The sequence below is a fragment of the Myodes glareolus genome, chromosome 16 (genome assembly GCF_982192425.1).
Source record: "Myodes glareolus chromosome 16, mMyoGla1.1, whole genome shotgun sequence".
NCBI classification, from domain to species: Eukaryota; Metazoa; Chordata; class Mammalia; order Rodentia; family Cricetidae; genus Myodes; species Myodes glareolus.
The window spans coordinates 30,737,401-30,757,564 of record NC_142041.1 but is presented as its reverse complement, the minus strand read 5'-3'; the positions used below and the strand labels follow the sequence as shown (position 1 = coordinate 30,757,564).

The 20,164-nt window shown below is 49.6% G+C and overlaps 1 protein-coding gene across 5 annotated transcripts in view; it reads right to left on the bottom strand.

Moving 5' to 3' along the window:
* Nucleotides 1-20,164, bottom strand: part of Pax5 (paired box 5) — a 186,733-nt gene that overhangs the window by 65,978 nt on the left and 100,591 nt on the right. For all 5 annotated transcript variants that reach the window (XM_087897152.1, XM_087897156.1, XM_087897153.1 and 2 more), the window contains one exon: nucleotides 17,400-17,529. In XM_087897152.1, coding sequence (XP_087753278.1) covers nucleotides 17,400-17,529 — 130 coding nt within the window. The remainder of the gene's footprint in view (nucleotides 1-17,399; nucleotides 17,530-20,164) is intronic.

Here is a 20,164-nt window from a genome sequence, read left to right as displayed (position 1 = left end):
GCCTCCGCAGGTAAGGCAGCCCTGCCCCCACACTCCCTGTCTTGAGCACACTCAGAGTCCAGCACACAAGTTCCCATTCTAGCACTTCTGAGCCTGCTGGGACAGCTGCTCACTAGGAGACTCGAGCCTACTACCTCCAATAGTCACTGGGGACCCTGTCACCGTTCCCTGGGAGTGCCTGCACCATGCTTGGCACAGAGCCGAGACTGAGGGCCCATTAGCTCAGAGAGCATCTTCCCCGACACGCCACTAGGCTCAGTCTGGGTGAAGTGCTGGGGTTTTGAACCCATGTGGACAGGGGTTTTTGTTTTGTGCTTCCTCATCTACCTAGTCTCTCTGCTCCAACCAGGGAGCTTCCCTGACTTATCTCCCAGCTATCTCCCCCCACAACCCCGCTGGACTGCAGCCATCTCTAGCCTTATTGTTCCTCCTTAACCCACACGACTACAGTTGGCCCAGGTCCTCGCCCTTTCTCTTTTGAGAGTTTGCAACCTCTGTCACCCAATCAAAGCTTCTTGCTATGTCTCATCCTCATTACGTATGTCCTCTGCCAAGATCCCCCCCCCAAAAAAAAGAGTCCTACAGGACGCCACTTGCTATTTAGAAGCCTTGGAGGTACCTTAACTTCTGAGCCAATTCCCTGGGAGCCCCCGTGACCTGTTCCTCCCTCGCCTCCATCTGCTTATCTCCTTTCTGGTACATTCCCTCGCCATGACCACACTATTCCCTCTGCTTATAAGCTTGTCCCAGCCTGGCTACTTCCTCCCCTTCCAAGGCTCCAGTGTAGGTGTCTGCAGGAAGCTTCCCCTGGCCACTTCCACACCTCGGGAAGGAAGAGGTGGCCCTCCTTGGCTCCAGAGTGCATGCCTCTCTCACTGTCCCTCCAGTCTTTAAAAACGTTTTCTTCTGAGGTCCCAGAAGCTTGTTAGGAAAGGTATATCCATGACCCCACGTGACCCCTCCAACAATCTATGAAGAGAGAGCTCTTCTTGTTTCTAGGTGTGGAAACTGTGGGTTAGAAAATTTAAAATCCCTCCCAGGCTCTTAAAGCAGAGGTCAAGGACTCTCCCTAGGACTGACCGTTAGGCAGGTGCCCCAAACTTGATGGAGATGCTCCGTGGCTTCACCCTGGGGGAGCTCCCTTGGTATCCACTTGGTGTGTGGCCCACGAGGACCAACACTTCATTTTGCTTAGCCCCAGTTTCTCCTTCTGTAAATCAAAAGTTAAGGCTTTCCTGTTGCCCTCTGGGAGGGAAGGAGCGCCAGCAGGTAGCGGATGCTGAGTCGCTAAGAAAGCCGTGGCCGGCAGTGCAGAGGTGAGAGAGTATGTATGAGTAGGCTTTAGGTGCTGTCCCAGTGAGGAATTTCTTGCTCATCTTAGAACCCAGGGCTCTTAACTGGCTTCTTTGAGACCATAGGTGAAGGAAGAGTTCCCATTTCCTCCCTAGACCAGAGTGTCCCTGAGATATTTAAAATCACCACCTCAATGTGCCCATCCCCCCACCTCCTGCCAACACAATTGTGACAGTCAAGCCAAGTAAGGGGCAAGGAGGATAAAAATCCATAAAGGCTCTGCAAAGTGGAGGCCAGGGGAACACTCCAGCTCCTGACCACCAGTTAGTGACGTCAGGATTTATAACTGTATTAAATGGTGTGACAGGCAGCCTTGATATATCAGTTCTCCTTCTCCCCAAATCACAGACAATAAAAGCTTTGGCAGTGAAAGTCATTCATCATCATAAAGACCCGAGGCATCTTGGTCATCAATTTCACTCACATCCTTAATACCCTAGAGAGGGGGCAGGAGTTGAGCACCTCAAAGCGGGGAGGGAAAACATGAGGGGAGATTGAACAGGAATAATCACAAAGGTCAAAGAAGGGATTCACCCGAGAGGGTGCCAGGCAGACACCATCACTTCCTGCTGCAGGTGAGCTCCAGTCACAGAGAGGCTGGCCACTTGGCCCCGCCCCCAGAACACGGAAAGGAGCAGCTGAAACAGGACCCCCCAGACCTGAACTGGGAGTTCTGGGGACTAGGCAAACACACGTGGAACCCAGAGCCTCGGGGCTGATTCCTTTGGGAACCTCTTCCTCCATCCGGAAGAGATTTTGAACTAATGAACCGAGCAGAATCTTTTCATCACCTAGCCCTACCCTGGCCGTCCTTGTCAACGCTGCTCCCCTTAGTAATAACACCAGAGCTGGTGTTCCAGGTAGTGAAGGCCGCTAAAATATTCCCAGTCCGACCAGTTGGTGGAACCCTTAACTGTTCTCCTCTTGGCCCTTCGCGCCAACCTCACCCCAAACCCAACCACTTCGATCGTGCATGGAGATGGGAGTCTAGAAGAGGAGACTTGGAATAAAATTTGAAGGCTCTAGTTAGCGAGACCAGCCGGCCTTCCCATCCCATGGATCTTCCTGTTAGTCTTATCAGGTACCCGGCTGGGGTTTTCTACGACCCCTCAAGGTCTAACTCTTGCACTTGGCCTCTTTGGTCCTCTCAGCCAGGAAGAGCAATATTGGATAAGGGCACAGGAAGCCGTCTCGGCTTGAAGGTAATGATCTGGGAATACATCCGAAGAGAACCAAACCCACAGTCATGAGCACTCCCTCACAGGCTTGGCCAGAAAGTTGGCAGAGGGACATAGTGATAATCAGCTCTCTATTGCTTCCCCCTCAAAACAAAAGAATGAAATAAAGTTTGGGTCTAGTAGCAGCTGCTGGATTGGTGTGGGATCCTCTTACTGGAAGACAGTCTATGCGGTGGGGAAGTCTTCCAGGGGCTAAGCTAAGCCTCCCGGTATTGCTGAACATCTCCAGGTTGCCTGGCCCAGATAAGAATATGCTAATATGGAGAGGGCCCAAGTTTCTGTTATGACTTGAGTCTGAGTTGCCCCCCACTCCCAGGCTCATGTTTTGAATGGCTGGGTCCAGCTTGTGGCTGTAGGAGGCAGGGCATGGCTGAGAAGTAGCTTAGTAGGAGCTGGTCTCCGGAGAGTCCACCCACTCCTGGTTCCAGCCTGTGTCCTCTGCTTCCTGTCTAAACCACAGTGTGAGGAACTCACCATGCCCATCTCCCACCAGCCGCATATTCTGCTGTACCTTCCCCATGGTGGCAGATGGAAATCCTTCTGAGATAGTGAGCCAACGTAAGCCTACCCTTCCTTCAGTTGCTCTGCTCAGGCACTGTGTCAATGATGAGAAAAATAGCAAATACAGTTTCCCAAGATAAAAGGGACATTGGTCGTCTGCTTTGTGTGTGCTCTGTCCCCTGGATTGCGGTCTGCCCCACTGAGATCTCCTCTGCCGCACTTCCTGTCTGTCACAAGCACAGCAGGCCTGGCGAGAGGCTCCGTGGTCAAGCGCGTGGCCTCTGTAGCCTGGCTGTCTGCACTTGGATCCTGACTCAACCGTTTACAAGCTGTATGGCATTCCGTGAATTTCTATGCACCTCCCCCTGTGCCTGTTGTCACACAGCGAAGTGGAGACAGTGAGAAAAACCCCTTTCCAGAATGAGATGCCGACTGGGCAAGTCAATATAAACCAAAAGACTGAGAACACTGCCTGGCATGGGGCAGGGCAGAGGCACATGTGTGTTTCCTCCCTAGGGGTGACTTTAGGTCGACTGGCCCCTAACTTGGGTGTGCCTCTGTCTGTTCAAAATTAAGACTATCTTTCAAGAGAGAGGCCTGGCCCCAGAGTTCACACAGATTGCCAACTCCCTCCAGGAGGTACAGGGACACCATCCTGGACAAGACACAATAGACACATACAGAGAGATCCCTAAGGAAAGAAGACAGGCCCGTCCAATAAATAGAGGGCACCCCAAGACTCGGGCTGACTGCAACCTCGCCAGGCCTTCATAGACATTCTCAGAGTGTAGGAGTCCTACAGCCTCAGATAATGAAAATAAAAGCTAATAGAGATAAATTAGAGAGGCTTTTTTTTTTCCCTGGGCTTGGAACATTGGCAGCAGGGTGGGGAGTGAAGGCGCCAGATAGCAGAAGCCAATGGATTGGGAAAGAAATAATAATTATGATATTATCTCAAAATCAAATGTGCCTCTTTGCTCACAGAAGATATGTATGTGTGTGTGTGTGAATTATATCAATAACCTTGACCATGACCTAGCAGGGTGGAGTGAGGGGCGATTAGCAACAACCAATCACCATGGCTCATCTATCCACTTGTCTTCTACTCCCCTGAGTCCCTACTGTATTCCAAGCCGTGCACCAGGCTGGATTGGAGGAGGCAGAGGGGATTGGAAACAGGGCCCAGATGAGTGAGCATCACTTCTAACTGGGACAGTCAGGGGGAGGGAGTGCTTCTTGGAAAAAGTAACACACACACACACACACACACACACACACACACACACACACATGCACACACACACGTACGCACACACAGACTGCTCCCAAAAGACCTGTGCTGAAGGCACATGGGGAGAGTCAGCTGGTTCCCAGGCCCCAGGGTGGGAGTGTTTTATCGGCAAAGCCCTGGTCGGGTTTCATCTTCCTTCTAGGAGTCAAACCTGGAACACCTGGTGCAGGCAGGGTGCCAGGCTCTCGGTAGGCTCGCAGGAATGGGCACAGTGCTTACAGATTATGGGACATTTGCCTTGTCTCCAGGGACACCTCACTATAGCCCTAGAGTGAGGGGACTGGCTGGGACTGGGACTCCCATCCCTAAGATGCCTGAAAAGCGATGGCCGGAGAGGGGAGATGTTCTCAGAGCCATAGGAGTGACAGAGGCCAAGGGTGTGGTCTGACCCGACTCCAAGACAGCCATTCTTCCTTTCACACTTGTCTACCACCTCTGGGTAAACAACAGGGCATCCTAGTCAGGAGGCCGGCAGGAGCCAGGGCTCCAGTGTGGCCAGACGGAAGAAGGTGAAAATACAGGCCTGAATCCAGGCGCCCATGTTTTAACCACTGAGATAGGCACTGAGGGAACCTGCTATAGCAACAACCAGGAACTAAGACACAGGAGTTGTCTAGAATAGAAAACCAGAGTCCCTGGCTCCATGGCAGCTATCCCTTTGTGTGAAGACCTCAAAGTCTGCCTCTGCCTCTGCCTCAGGCTAGTTTCCTGAGATCCAGATTTTTGAAATAAGACCTAAATAGCCCAGGAGGGAGTGCCATGCCTTTCAAGACCAACTCACGTGATAGTTCATCTTAATCGTCCCTTGGAGTCTACCGAGAAATACCTAAGAGATCAGTAAAGCCTGCCTCTGAGGGCATTTATGATGGTGTTTCCTGAGGGCTTTGGCCTAAAGAATGGAGGAATCCATTGACAGATTCATACATGACAGCATTGTGGGGAGGCGGAGAAAGGAGGCCTAGTCGTAAAAAATGAGCCCCGTGAGGCATGTCCTCGGGGTGTGCCGTGCCATGGCTTCGCCCTGCATTGCTGTCCTCTGCTTCCTGGCTGCCATGGTGTGAACCTGCTCTTCTCAGTCATGCTCTCCCCGTAGGATGGGGCAATACCTCGGAAACCATGGGGCAATGCGTCTTTCCTCCCTTAGGTGGTTCTATCAGATATTCTGGTCGCACAGCAAGGTCCTACTCCTGTGTCTGGAGGGAACTGAGGCTCACACACAAGCAGCTGAAAACAGGGGTCCCCCAGCCCTCAATCATCTAGCTGCAGGGCGAAGGCAGGCAGACTGCTCTAGAGTCTTACGGACACCATGCCATGTGCTCAGGTTTCACAGCCTCAGGGCCAGCCTGTGCTTCAGAACACAGGAGGCTCTGTCCAGGGTCCTGTGATGACAGGGAGCTCAGTGCTATCAAAAGTAGGGCAGTGGCGGGGTAGCAAGCAGGTGAAAACCCCTCCCACTTCCAGCTGAGGGAACCCAGGCACCTTCTTCAATCCCAGCACTCAGGAGGCAGAGACAGGTGAATCCCTAAGTTTTAAGGCCAGCCTAGTCTACAGAGCAAGTTCAAGGACAGCCAGGGATACACAGAGAAACCGTGTCGTAGAAAACCAAGGAACAAAACCAAAAAAAAAAACAAAACAAAACAAAAAAAAAAAAACCCTGAACTTTGAAGAAAGAGGCACGGTAAGTAGGGCATGGTGGCATGAAATTCCAGCACTTGGGAGGCAGAATCAGAAGGACAGTCCACTAATGTAGGAGCATCCTGTTCTACATAGTAAATTCCAGACTAGTCATACATAACAAGATCCTATTTGCAGACAGACAGACAGACAGACAGACAGAAGTGATGAAAAATTAACCCCTGAGAGCAGAGAAACATGGCTTCCCTTAGATAACACTGCATCCTCACAAAACCGTTCTTCGAATCCTTGGCCAAAGAGAAGGCACATACGCTCCCACCCCACCCCCACGCCCCACCACAAGCACGCGTGCACAGGGTCTCCCGGGAATCTGACACTTTCCCATTGCTTTGTTCTGCCTTGTACAGGTTTGTATGTGTGCCTCCACCATCAGACTGAGCGTGCTGATACCTCAGGCCCCACACAGGCCGACAGGCAGGGAGACCCAAGTCTTGTTGGCAGGAGGAACGAAGGAATGAGTGAGTGAACGATACAAGGCGGTACCTCTACAAATCAGCAGGAGCTTTGTTCTCTACACAGGGAGAAGGTCTGGAAGCTCTCTGGCCAGAACCGGCTAATGAAGTCACTGCTTTAGAAGGATGGGTCACAGCGGGGCGCGCCAGGAAGCTGGAGGCCCAGAGACCCACTGGAAGGCTATTTGGAAAGGTAACCTCCAAGCTGCCTGCCAGTGTAAAAAAATAAAAAATCTACCAGTACATTACCAGGAGGGCCATCCAGCTTCATTTTATTTTTATCCTACAAAATACAAGGTCAGAAGCAAGTAGAACACTTTCAGCGGATATTAATTTTTTTAATTGACATCACACTTTACGCAAATATTAATTCATTCATTCAACAAATGGTTCTTGGGAACACTGGGCTAGCCTAAAAGCAAAGCATCATTTCTTCAATGTGTGTGTTAACTATGGAAAAGCCTGTGTTTCAATTTGCCTTTCAACTGATCAGACCTCTGGGCTTCTAGGGGCTCAGAGTGGTCTGAAAACTCTGGGATCCTAAGAACCCGAGGACCGACAGCCATGGATTCCCTTACCGATGCGGAAACAAGCATTTTAAATTCAACTGGATTTGCCCCAAATCATTCTGGAAGGCAAACAGGCCGACGTTGCAGGGAAAGAGGAGACTTTCCATCTTGGGCATTAAATCGTTTTATACAGCAGTCTAGTCTGAGCCAGCACTGTCTAGGTGGTGACCTAAAGAAAGAGTTCACTGCTACTGCAAAGGCTCATGACAGCTGGAGGGTGTTGGGCAGCTAGCAAAGGGAATGGGAGGGGCCTGGCAGAGGAAGTAGGCGGGGCTGGAAACCCAACTGCCAGAGAGTGCTAGCAGGTCAGGTAAGCTGGAGGGCCAGGTAGGTGTTTCCTGGGGCATCAAAGGGGAGGTGGGTCTCTTTCCACATGCCCCATGTTGACCCAAGAGGAGCAAGTCCACCAAGCTTTCCAGAGAGGTGTTATTTGAGACAGGGTTTCTCTGGGTAGCCCTGGCTGTCCTGGAACTCACTCTGTAGCCCAGGCTGACCTCAAACTCACAGAGATCTGCATTGCCTCTGCCTCCTGAGTGCTGGGACTAAAGGTGTGTACCACCACTGCCCTGCTAAGAGAGGTGTTTTATTCTTTAGGTCTAATCCTCTGATTTTATTGAGGCCACTTTTAGACTATTTTGGTAGTTGCTAAATAGACAACATTCAGAAGCTTAAAAATGTAAACAGGGATTTCAAGGTGGTTCTGTGGGTGAAGGCTCTTGCCAAGCAAGCCTGGTGACCTGAGTTCAATCTCTAGAACTTCCGTATGGCTGGGAGGAGAGACCCACTCCAGGGGAGTGTCCTCTGACCTGCATGTGAGTGCCATGGCTTGTGTGTGTGTGTGCGCGCGCGCGCGTGTGCATGTGTGTGCATACGCACACACAACACTAACATCTTTGCAGATATAAATGGCTCAATAATAACGTACTCTTTTCACACTCTGTGCTTAAACCTGGTCGTGTGTGCCTGAGGTGCCTTCCAGGGTGTAGGATGCACAAATACAAGCATGCATTTATAGTGTCCAAGTGCACAGTTACACAAAAGGCAGCCTATTGTGTGCAGTGCTCTCTGCCTCGCAAGTCACAGAAAATGCATAATACTAATAACCCCAAAGAGCCCTCCCCATAAAGCCACTGTGGACTTTATATGTCTCCTCCTGGTGGACATTTTGGATCTTTCTCTGATCTTCAGGATGAAAGGTGACAGTTTTAGTGTTAAAAACATGTTATGCACATCAAAAACTCTTTGGGGTAGACATAGGCCAAGGGCACATGCCAAGCTGAGAAATATCTGGGGCAATGCTTAGGTGTGTGAGTTCACAGCACAGATGCCAGCCTAGACTGCAGTATCCTCAGCTCCTAACCTGAAGGGGCTTCAACGGAAGGCAGCTTCCAGCATGTACCATACGAAGGTTCTTTGCTCTTGAGATAGTAAGGTCACTGGTAGCAGAGGTGACCCAGTTTTGTAAGGAATTGTGCAGGGCTATGTAAAGAGTCCCACTACCCTGCTTGGTAGTTTCTACTAAGTCCGAGAAACCCCAAGGTCTGAGTTATAGGCTGGGCCCAACTGGCAGTTGAGAGGGAACTGAGAAATGGCCCCACCCCTTAGGCCCCTTGTTCTCTCATATGTACATTTACAGGACACTTTCTGGGGCTGTGTCTTCTGCTGGAAGTGTGTTTTCCCCAAATAATCCCAAAACTTCTCATATCTGACATCTCTGATCACATGCTGGCCTTCTGGGGAGACTGATTCACCACCTCAGCCCACTCCCCACCCAGCCTTTCGATAATCTCTCCTTTGGGTTTTGCCCCAAGCTCCTGACATTATGAAACTGCACTGTGTGTTCATTCTGTGTTGACTGTAAATGCCACCCCCACACCACCCTCACATGCAGTCACACCCAGTGAGGGCAGAGACTGTCCCCAGGGACCCCACAGAATGAGTAGCTACTGATATCACCCTTTCCAAGGCACGAAGCCACTTCCACAGCCCATTTTCTCCCACTGGAAGCTGATGGCCCAGCACTGGGTCCCAGCTCTCATGCGGTATTATGACTTTCACTGTCTTTTCCCCCAGCCCTTTTCAGCAACCTGGGTACACAGACATTTCTCAGAGTCTTGCTTTCATTTTTCATTATGACTCCACTCTGAGGGAAGAGGTATTTAGCTGTGTCTGATGAGCCTCCACACGCCTCCTAAAAAGTGGGTCAAAGGAGGTGTTCCCCATGGAAGGATGAACAATTGGTTGTTCAGAGCTGCCTGGCAGCTAGCCAGCAGGAGCCTGAGTGAGAAGCAGAGCACATCTGAGCAGGAAGCCTCCTTAGAAAAGCTCCAGAGTCGCTCAGTATGAGGGGGTCGCCCACCAGGGGCCTGGATCCAACCCTGAAGATTGCCCCCCAAGGGTCCAAGTCCCTCAGTTCACAGGCCAAAAGCAATGTAGAGGTTTTTAGTGTTTCTCAGAAGGGGGAGATTGTCCATTGCTTGCTGCACAAGCATGAGGGCCTGAGCTCATCTCCCTAACGCTGTGTGTTTAAAAGGTGGGGTAGTATTCACCCCGTAATCCCCGCGCTGAGTAGGCAGAGACAGGCGAATCCCGGAGCTCCATGGCCAGCCAGCACAGCTGAGTTTGTGAACTCCGGGTACAGTGAAAATCTCCAGTTGAAAAGCAAGGTCAAGAAGGATCGAGAACGACACCCAGCATCAACCTCTGACCTCCACGTTTATGCATGCACGTGTGTCAGAACACACAGGTGTGCACACCCACATGAGCACACACACAGAACTACAAGACACACACACGAGAAAACATTCCTGACTGCACTCAGGCCCTTGTACTTCCTGCCCCTCAGTCAGATGTCCTGACAACAAATGTCCTGAGCCTCTTTCTGGATGTGTGCAGGCAGAATAAGGACCCTTTGAGAGTCCCCAAGAGTTTGCTCCCTACCCTCCCCCATAGATAACTGGCACTGGGATAGTCTGTGTTATACACCAAGGATGGAGGGAACAGACTCATTTATGCAAGAACCAAGATATATATTAAGTATATTAAGCACCATGCTTAGCACTAATCAAGGTACACTCAAAATATCCTCACAAGATGCCAGACGCCAATACAGACATCACCACCACCGAGCTCTTGCCGAAGATGCAGTGGATCTTGCTGGCATCACCAGTATCACAAACCAGAAATGAAAAGCCAAGACAAACCCCTAAGCATCGAAGGCAGGCGACAGAAATGGTCATTCTCCCATTTCATAACTAGAAAAACCGAAGCTTACAGAGGACACTGACTCTGCCCCCAACATAAGAGCACTTAGTGGCAAGCATAGACTCAACTCCTTCCTTCTGGCTCCTGTTCTGAGCTCCTTCCTCTAGCCTCAGCTCCTGCTCAGAACAAGAAAGCACAAGAGTGTCTGGGGTCCTAATGCTCCAAACATTAAATGTAGCAGGCAGAGCTGGATGGAGACGTGGGTACTTGGCAGCTACTCTCTCTACCTTTGTGGGTCTCACCCACCGTGTTATAGAAGGGCCTCTGTGGATTGATGGGAACAATGTCAGGGATGTCTCAGATCGCAGGCCACTACCAATGTGGGCCAAAGGAGGCCTTCCTCGGTGTCCTGCCATTCCAATCTGCTGATGCAAAGACCTGGTCCCCAGGGAAGAGACCACAGGGACATATGTTGGCCTAACTCCTTTATTCTCAAAAAGGTCAGGGAGGCCCAGCTTGGGGGCGAGACTGTCAGCTCTTTGACCAGTGGGGAGGCAGGCAGAAGCTAGGAGCCTGGCCCCATACCCGCCATGCCCTTTTGTAGGTAGGTAAACCCAGTAGCTGCCCCATCAGCAGGCCTGGGGCCCAAGGACACACCTGCAGGTAATTAGTCCCAATCAGAACCGGCCTAAACTGCTGACAGAGCAGGAACTGGCTGGTCATGTCACCAAATTTGCAGATGGTGAGTGCTTTCTGAAGCGTGGCCCTGGCTGGCAGAGCAGGGTTTAGCTTAATATTTAATGCAGCATATAAATGGTGCGGAGAGACTGACTCGGGCTCTAATGAGACCTTCCTTGGGCTGCCTGGCATATGGATGCAGGGATGGGGGTAACTCGGGGACTCCCATCCCCCATTCTCTTTGTGGCCAGGAAAGATGGACAGACGTGGACAGGCGGATCAACGGCCACCAACACAGCCACTAACACGGGCTGAGGTAAATGAAGAGATCTGGGGCCCAGCAGCTCTGGAGCCTTTCTTTCGAGGTCTGGAACGTTTGTGCGGTTTGTTTTCCACGCTGAGGGGCATTGTTGGCCGACAGATGGACCATGTTTCTCTTTTTCCTTCACTATGGCCTTGTCCCACCAAACATTCAAGTAGGTAAAAACCTGTTTACAGTCGTTTGAATTGGGAACTACACGTCATTTCCACGTAAGTGTGAACCTGCCACCTCCAGTCTTCACAGACCTCAGACTTCCTAGGACCCGAGCTGCTGTGTCTCACTTGGAGCTGTGCTAGGAGTTCCTCAACCTGCTGGTAAACCATAATGCCAGGATGAGCCCATATAAGTCCCCCACCCATACCCATTCGTGCGTGTGTTCTGTGTACGGGAAAGCCCTGGGTCACCTCATTATGTCCGCAGTACGGGCGTTCAGGATGTGGACCACAGACACACATCACTTGGCTCCTCCCGTGCTTCATAGTCCAGGCGCTGTTCTGATTTTATTTAAAAGTAGATGTGAAAAGAGGTGTGGTGGTTTGGATGGGAATGGCCCCCACAGGCTCAGCTATTTGAATGCTTAGTGTCCAGTTGGTGGTGGAACTGTTTGGGAAGGGTTAGGAGATGCGGCCTTGATGGAAGAGGTGTGTCACTGGGGGTGAGTTTGAGATCTCAAAAGCCAACACCATTCCCGGTGTCTCTTTCTCAGCCTCCTATGTGTGGATCAGGATGCAGGCTCTAAGCTCCTGCCTCAGTGTCATGCCTGCCTGCCTGCTGCCAGACTCTCTACCATGACGGTCATGAGCTTGAACCTTCGGAAACCATTAGCCCCACTGAATGCTTTCTTTTATATGTTGCCTCTGTCGTGGTGTCTTATCAAAGTAACAGAAAGGTAACCAAGACAACAGGCTACAATCTTCGTAAACTTAGATATCAAGAATATAATGGGGGGGTCTGCAAACATTTGCAGAAAACCCCACTGTGATAACACAGGGAAGGGGTGCAGAGGCCTCCTACTGAGACTCATGTACAAGCATCTGCTACACAGGATGTGTGTGCATGTATGCATCTACTACGTGAGCTCAATGGTTCCACTAAAGGCAGTACGATAGTTTTTAGCTGTGTTATGTTTTGCATCTTTAAAAATGCTGTATTGTATTTTACATATGGGCTCATACTTTATTCCTCTACAATTTGTTTTTTAATCAAATGTATGCCTTAGACATTCACGTTGGTGCAGATAGCTCTCCTTTGAAAAACATTTATTATCACTTGTGTGCACCCGTTTGACTCTACGTGTACCATGTTCATGCAGGTGCCTGCGTGGAGCCCAGAAGAGGGCGCTGGAGTTTCCGGCAGGTGTGAGCCCTCTGATGGGTGCTGGGACCCAAACCTGCGTCCTCTGCAAGGGCAGCAATGCTCTTAACCACTGAGCCATTTCTTGGGCCCCTAGCTCTTCGTGTGTGTGTGTGTGTGTGTGTGTGTGTGTGTGTGTGTGTGTGTGTGTGTGTGTTGAGGTGAGAGATAGGTCCCCTGAGCCGCAGTTTCAGTTTTTGGAGGCTGTAAGCTCCTGATATGGATGCCGAGAAGAGATCCTAGGTCTTCTGGGAGGACTCGAGCACTCTTAATCACCAACCATCTCTCCAGCCCCTTGTCTATCTTTTCAGGGTGGCACAATACTGCGCGGTGTGAAAGCACCATAATCTACTCAGCCAGTTTTCTATTGCAGAGTCTGCTTTGGTTCTATTTATTTGCCGTTATATATGACAGGCAAAGCCATCATTGCAGGTCTGGAGAAGGAGTTCTTTAAAGGGAACTGAAAACTTCTGAGTCAGAGGGTACTCAAATGTACTTAAAACTTTGATAGACATTGCCAAGTTTTCCTCTAAAAGGAATTACATCTATTTATGTTCCTATAGAAATATATGAAAATACCTTCCCTTATTCCCTTTCCGACACCAAGCCTTAACCCAGAGCTATTGGTATCCAGCATCTCTTGGCTGTTTTAACTTGCAGCTTTAGACATCAGGGCAGGTGTTCATCTCCCTACACACTCTGGAGGCACTGTGCTTTTGCCAATAAACTACCCATCCGCTGCCTAGTTTCTTTACAGGTTATTTTTATTAATTTTGAAAATGTTTATTTTTGTTATTTTTAATTATGTGTGTACATCAGTATGTGTGTAGGGTATGTGTACACTAGTGCTGGGATTGGAAGTCGGGTCCTCTGCAAGAGCAGAGTGTGCTCTTAATTGCTGAGTCATCTCTCCCGCCCCCTTCTTATTTGTTTTTATGTATTTGTTTGTTCGTTTTATTTTTGTTTCTTTTGAGACAGGGTTTCTCTGTAGCTTTGGAACCTGTCCTGGCATTCATTCTGTAGAGCTGGGCTAACCTCGAACTCACAGAGATCCACCTGCCTCTGCCTCCCAAGTGCTGGGATTAAAGGCATACAGCGTATACCATCACTGCCCGGCCTTATTTGTTTTTAAAAACCCTTTTTACAGAGGCTAGAGAGATGGCTCCACAGTTAAGGGAACTGTTACTCTTAGAGAACCCAGATTTGGTTCTCAGAGCCCACACCAGGCTGCTCACAAAAACCAGTCACTTTAGTTTCAGGGGCCCTGGTGCCCTATTTGGGCACCTGCACACATATGGTGCACATACAAATAAGCAGGCACACACACAAACATATAAAAATGGTGCTTAGCAATATTTTTTGTGTACACAAAAGTTCTTTACATATTAAACAAACTAACTTTTATCATCTGCATTACATTCCCTACCATAGTTTTTATTTTTGTCTTTGCATGTTTTTACATATGAAAGGCTTTTAACATTTTTCAATCATTTGCATTTGAAACATTTTTAAAGGCCTTTTCTACACTAAGATTATAATCTTCTGTAAGATTTTTTGTACTAGTTTATTATGACTTTTTTAAAAAGTTTTGACTAACTGGAATTTGTTATAAATGATACATAAATACACATGTTTAGGGGTACACTGTGATGTTTTGATATACAAACAGCACAAGGTGTCATAACTAAATCTGGCTAGTTAGCATATCTGTTAACTCAACCCATTTGTTCCCATGGAGACAGTGAAATGGGGATCTGGCCACATAGATTTGGACCTGTTTCTGCGCTGTCCAGCCCAGCCCATATGTTTGAAACCTTAACTTCTACAATAGGTTTAGGTACTATAGAATTATCACACATTTTTGTTCTTATTTAAAATTTTATTACATTCATTATTTTTGGTTGGTTGGTTGTGGGTTGTGTGTTTGTATGCGTGTGTGTTTGCATATGTGTATGTGTGTGTGTGTGTGTGTGTGTGTGTGTGTGTGTATGCGTGTGTGTTGGACAGCAAGCACTTTACCCACTGACTGATCTTACTGGCCCCTTGTTACCTTGCCATATGTTTTGGAATGCCCTACTTATTTCTTTACTTCAGAACATTTCTAGCTACCCTGCAGTGTTTATTTAGCCAGCATTTAGCACAATTTTGACGATTTTCCTTAAAGTCTATTGTGCTTTCCTTGGGGTTGCTTTACGGTAAGCGGTGACTTGGGAGTGGACGCCTTTCTGACAGTCAGTCTAGAAAGAAGCATCTCTTCATTGTTCTGTTCTGTCACTGTGGTTCTAAAGCTAAATTTATTCTCTGGGATCATATATATTGTTGTTGAAGGGTTTGTTCTCCTATTTTGCTAAATATTACTTCTTTATAAGAAAGCTAATGATTATGCTGATAATCGGAATATGCCTTCCATTTTGTATGTTTGCTTTTGTGTTTTGAAGTTAGGTCTTACTATGCAGCCCAGGCCGGCCTCCAATTCCTGATCTTCCAGCTCAGACTCCTGAGTGCTGGATACCATAGGTGTACCCTCCCATGCCCCATTCTAGAAGGCCCCTGACATTTCAAAACTAAGCATAGCCCTAATTTTGGTCAGAGATGTTTATACTCCGTTTCTGTGCTATAATGTGACTTTAAAAATGAAGAAATTCAAATAAATACAAACTAATGTCTGGTCCAGGGTTCTGAAAACCAATCCATGTATCTTACTCCTGGTCCCCCCGCAGCCTTCTGCAGGTCTGGGAGCCCCTGTAGCATGCTGCTGGCCTTTTCAATTGCAACTCTGCGGATCCAAGTATAATACACACTCCTTTCTATGCATGGTTTCTAACGTGAATGTGGTGGCCTTTGACTGGGAACCATGGAGGCCTGTTTGGGGATCTGCTGCCACTGAGCCCCAACCTGCCATGGTCCAAGGGACTACGACCCAATGGTGCCAGATCTTCTAATATTTTGAAAAATCAGAAGACTTTTTTTTTTTTAAGTCTTGGCTCAAATTTTCTGAAAGCCCCATGAGGCCCAATTAGAATTATCTGAAGGCTAGATTAGCCTTAGCTAGCAAGCATGCATCTCGTTCCCACAGACAAGAATCTTAGCCTCAGTGTTCACTGGACTATTAACCAGCTAAATAAGCATGCGCCCAAACCCACTTCTTAAATCCTGCCCCAAACTTTTCCTCTGCAGTACAGTTTCCTAGGCGGCTAGGGTGGCTGTAACTCAGTTTCTTACTCCATACAGTGGGCACATTTGAGCTTGGTTTCTGCCCCTGTATAACAGCTATTGTCATGGAGGTCCCTAGTGAACCCCGGCAGGGGTCCTCGGGAAACACCTCACCCATCTGCAGCTCCCTGGCTGGCATCCCTTCTGTTCACCTCCTCCCTGAAGCTCAGCTGGCTTCAGGCTGTTCCCCAGCTTAGCTAAACCGAGTACCAAGTCATTCTTTCTCTGCCCAACGCTCATGTGGTACCCAGACCTGCACACAGGGCTTGGTTGTTTTTACCCTGAGCCCCAGAGCTGATTTGGTTGTTAGGTCTCAGAGACAGATCTCTTTTCTCATCACTAAGGGACCCTTGGGCCTTAGATTTGCCTCGTTCATCCTTCTGCTTCAAATACATGAGAATTTCTTGGTTCTGTCGCTACTTTCAGGTTATGACCATCAGTCAATGAGGACATCTTGCCATCTCTGGTTGGATCCCAAGTTCCAGCCCAAGTATAGCCTGCCAGCCCCTACTATCTGTCTGTTTCATAATCTGGAGACCCTCCTGCCTCCTGGGTGAGAGACCCTCCCAGAGCTGGCTGTAGTGACCATTCCAGGGCTCCACAGTACTGGGCTGGAGAAGGGAATCTCCCACAGTAGCGAGTCCTACAGTGACCAGCATGAGAGGGCTCCGGGGAGTCACAGCAGACACACTTGCTGGCTAATTACTTTGTGCTGGGCAAGAATCCAAGTGCCTCGTGCGTGGGGACCTGGCCATCCTCACAAGAGTCCCATACTACAGCCATTGTCACTGTTCCCAGCATACAGATTGGAAGACCACAGCTGGACTTCTGGTACAGCTCACCCAAGATAGTTGGCACAGGACAGGTTGGAACCCTGCAGAGGGTGAAGGCCTGCACTAGGGACAGAACTCAGGCCCTGCACATGCTGGGCAGAGCCCTGGCTGAGTGGCACCACCAGCCTGAGGCCCCTACTCTTAATTTTCACTCTGATGGCGATAATGGAGGCTGCCAGAAAAGCCAGCTGCTTGGCACGCACCCAGTCCCTCCTAGCCCTTCTGTGCGCAGCCTCAGACTGGAAATCTGAAGCACCAGTGGTGACTCACAGAGTCCCTCTTCTCCTGGAAGGTGATGCCAGAATTTCCTGGCTCGCGAAAGGAAGAAATCCCAGACCTCTGAGTGCCTGGCGCCACCACAGGGCCCCTCTGACTGCAGTCCCTGCCTCTCTCAGGCTCCTCTAGTTTTGCGAAGCAGTGCGCAGTCATATCGCATTTCAGCCACAACCTGTGTCCCATGTGTCCCAGCAGTCTGCCACCTGACCCGAGCTGGGACCTTCTAACCTCATTAAAGCAGAGGCCAGTCATATCCAAAAGCACAAAGAACAACTTCCAACCTCACATTCTCTCTCTCTCTCTCTCTCTCTCTCTCTCTCTCTCTCTCTCTCCCTTCCTCTCCCTCCCTCCCTCCCTCCCTCTCTCTCTCCTTCCCTTGTCTTCTTCTTTCCCCCCTAAATTCCCATCCAGGTATGCTCACCTGTAACAATGGGGTAGGACTGCGGGCCTGGCACGCTGCTTCCGATGTCAGCAGGGGTGGGGCTTGTCAAGTTAGCTTTCATGTCGTCCAGGCCTCCGGCCAGTGAGGCCATGGCTGAATACTCTGTGGTCTGAAAGAGGAAGCAGACATCTCAGCATGTAGCCTAGAGGCACCCTGATCAGATGCAAGGCCATGATCTGTCCACAGAGGTTCCGGGAAACCCAGGCGGAAAGGGCAGATGCAGCTCAACGGAGCAGCACGTGTCTCCAGAACCGACCACTGTTCCCAGGTGGAAAGATGGGCAGGAGTTCACACAGCATCACAAGACGTCAGATCTAACCGACAGACACTCCGGCTCAGCCCCAGAGGCCAGGGAGGGCGTCAAAGCAAGCAAGGCAGAAGTAAGAGTCTACTTGCCAACGGCAGGGGCAGCCTGGTTTCTGGTTTGGGGGCTCTCAGACAATAGGGTGGGACCCCAGAAACAAGTGTTAAAAAGGAGTTTGAGGAATCACCCAATCCAGACCCATTTCACAGATGGACAAACTGGAGTCCAAGAGAAAGAGGACTGGGTCCTTAGAAGATCAGAGAGAATCCCGATCCAGGGGCTAGCTGATGTTCCCAGCCCTAACAGCACATAGAGCCAACCGAGTCACAGTTTGACGAGTGACTTTTGGATTCTGGAAGCCGATGAACACTTGTGTGCTAAACATTCCAGGCACAGACGTCAAGTTTATCAAACCCACGACAACCAAATGTGTTGGCAGGGAGTCGTGTCTATTTTCTTAAGTCACTCATGAAATCTAAGCCTGTGATGAGCCATTTCCTTGACATTGAAGCCGTTGCAGAATAGCTTCCATGGAAGGCAGAAAAAATACCAGCCTGGACCTTCCCACTCAAAGAAAGATGACATTATAACCATACACGACATGTCTTCGCGCCCCTTCCAAATCCCACTACAAACATTGAAAGACAAAGGTTTCGGTTGTGTGTACCGAGTTTTGGCCGGGGGCTTCTCTGGAGCCTGGCCTTGCTAACGGCGGTCACATCCTGTCTGTTCAAGGTGACATACTTGGCAGGCAGGGACAGTAGTAGGTGGGTGAGGAGGCTGAGAGCCTGTGACTTGGAGTTCCTCATGTACTTGGGAAAGTGATGGTTGCTATTTCTGCGGCACCGCTTGGCAGGGCCAGCGGGTGGAGCGGGACACGTGTCCCCTGAGGAATGGTCCCCAGAAGAAGACCTTCCAGAGGAGGAGAAGGCACTGAGGTGGGATGGGAAGATAGCCAAGGCCGGCTCCTGTCTTCACTGTGACAGGTCACTCTGTATGAGCATCCCTGTGCCCCTCCCCAAGGCTTCATACTCCATCCCATGAGGCCATGTTTGTGCCTCGGGAGTTTGGGCAAGACCTGAAGCTGGCCCCATCAGGTGCCTTTGCCTTTTGCATTTAGGTCTCTAATCCACCTGGGATTGATTTTTGTGTCTGGTATAAAGATCTAATCTCTCCCTTCTCCCCATTTCTGAATGGATAACCGGTTGCCCATTGCTGGTTATTAAAGAGTCCATCTCTTCCTGCTGATTTGTACATCTCCTTACCTATATATCAAGGTTCCGTGTGTGCACAGATGGCTTTCCAGCCTGGATCCTGTTTCATTGGTCTATTTATCTCTCCCGGTGCCAATAACACACCATGTTAATTACTGCAGATTTCTAGTGGTCCCTGGTGCAGGTAGACCCGGGCCCCAGCCTGGCTTCTCCTTGGAGTAGCTGGGCCTGCTATAGGCCTAGGGATTCTTTGCTACATGTTTTTGAAATCAGCCTCTTCTGGAAGATGATTGACAAGCCCCAGGCTGCCCTCAATGGGCCAGACCTCAGGACCCTAGGGCCTGCGGTCTCTCTCGGCTCCACTGCAGCCCTCGGCCTCAGCTGGCAGTAATGCTGCTCAGCAGCCCTTCCCAGCTTCCAGAGAACACTGTGTCGGGGACTTCACCTCTGACTTCCATCTCGAGCCAAGATCCGCCCATGAAGGGGGCTGTGTTATTCCACGTCTCAATGCAAAAGCTTGAGACATCGATTCTAGAAGAAACATGATGAACTTAAAGCCGAACAGCACCTCGGGCCCAGGATGCAAACATGGGTCCCTCTCGCTCCAGCATCTTGACAGCTACCCTAAAGATTCTCTAACTGTGAGGCCCAACCCGTAACAGTGATGAAATCAAACCGTTGGTTCCAACTATTTAAAGCTGAATTTCTTTGTTTTATTTTCTTTTAGCTGGTTCTTGATGCTATTTGGGGGTGGTTTTGAAAAAGGGTTTCACGTAGCCTAGGCTAACCCTAAACTTACTTTGTAGCTGAAAATGACCTTGAACTTCTGATCCTCCTACAGTCAGCTCCCCAGGGTCAGGACAGCGAGCATGGATCATAACACTCAATTTCCTGCCGTGCTGGGGATTGAACTTAGAGCTTCACGCATGCCGGGTAGGCGCTCTACAGGCTGAGCTATATCCCTAGCTCACGGGTAGCAGAATTAGAAGGCACAGAACAGAGACCAAGGCTTTTACACCTAGAAAAGTTAAGTCCTATTTTGTAAATCGTGGTTCACATATGAGTGGGCAGAGAGGAAAATCCGTTTCCTGCTGCGAGTTAGAAACAGCAGCATTTGAAGAGCATTTCTGCATTCCATGCAGCAGCGAGCTGTTGGGGAAAGGTCGCTGTCCAGATTCCCTCCCTGTAGGACAGAACTGCGGCTCATGCCCTAGAATGCTTCTGAG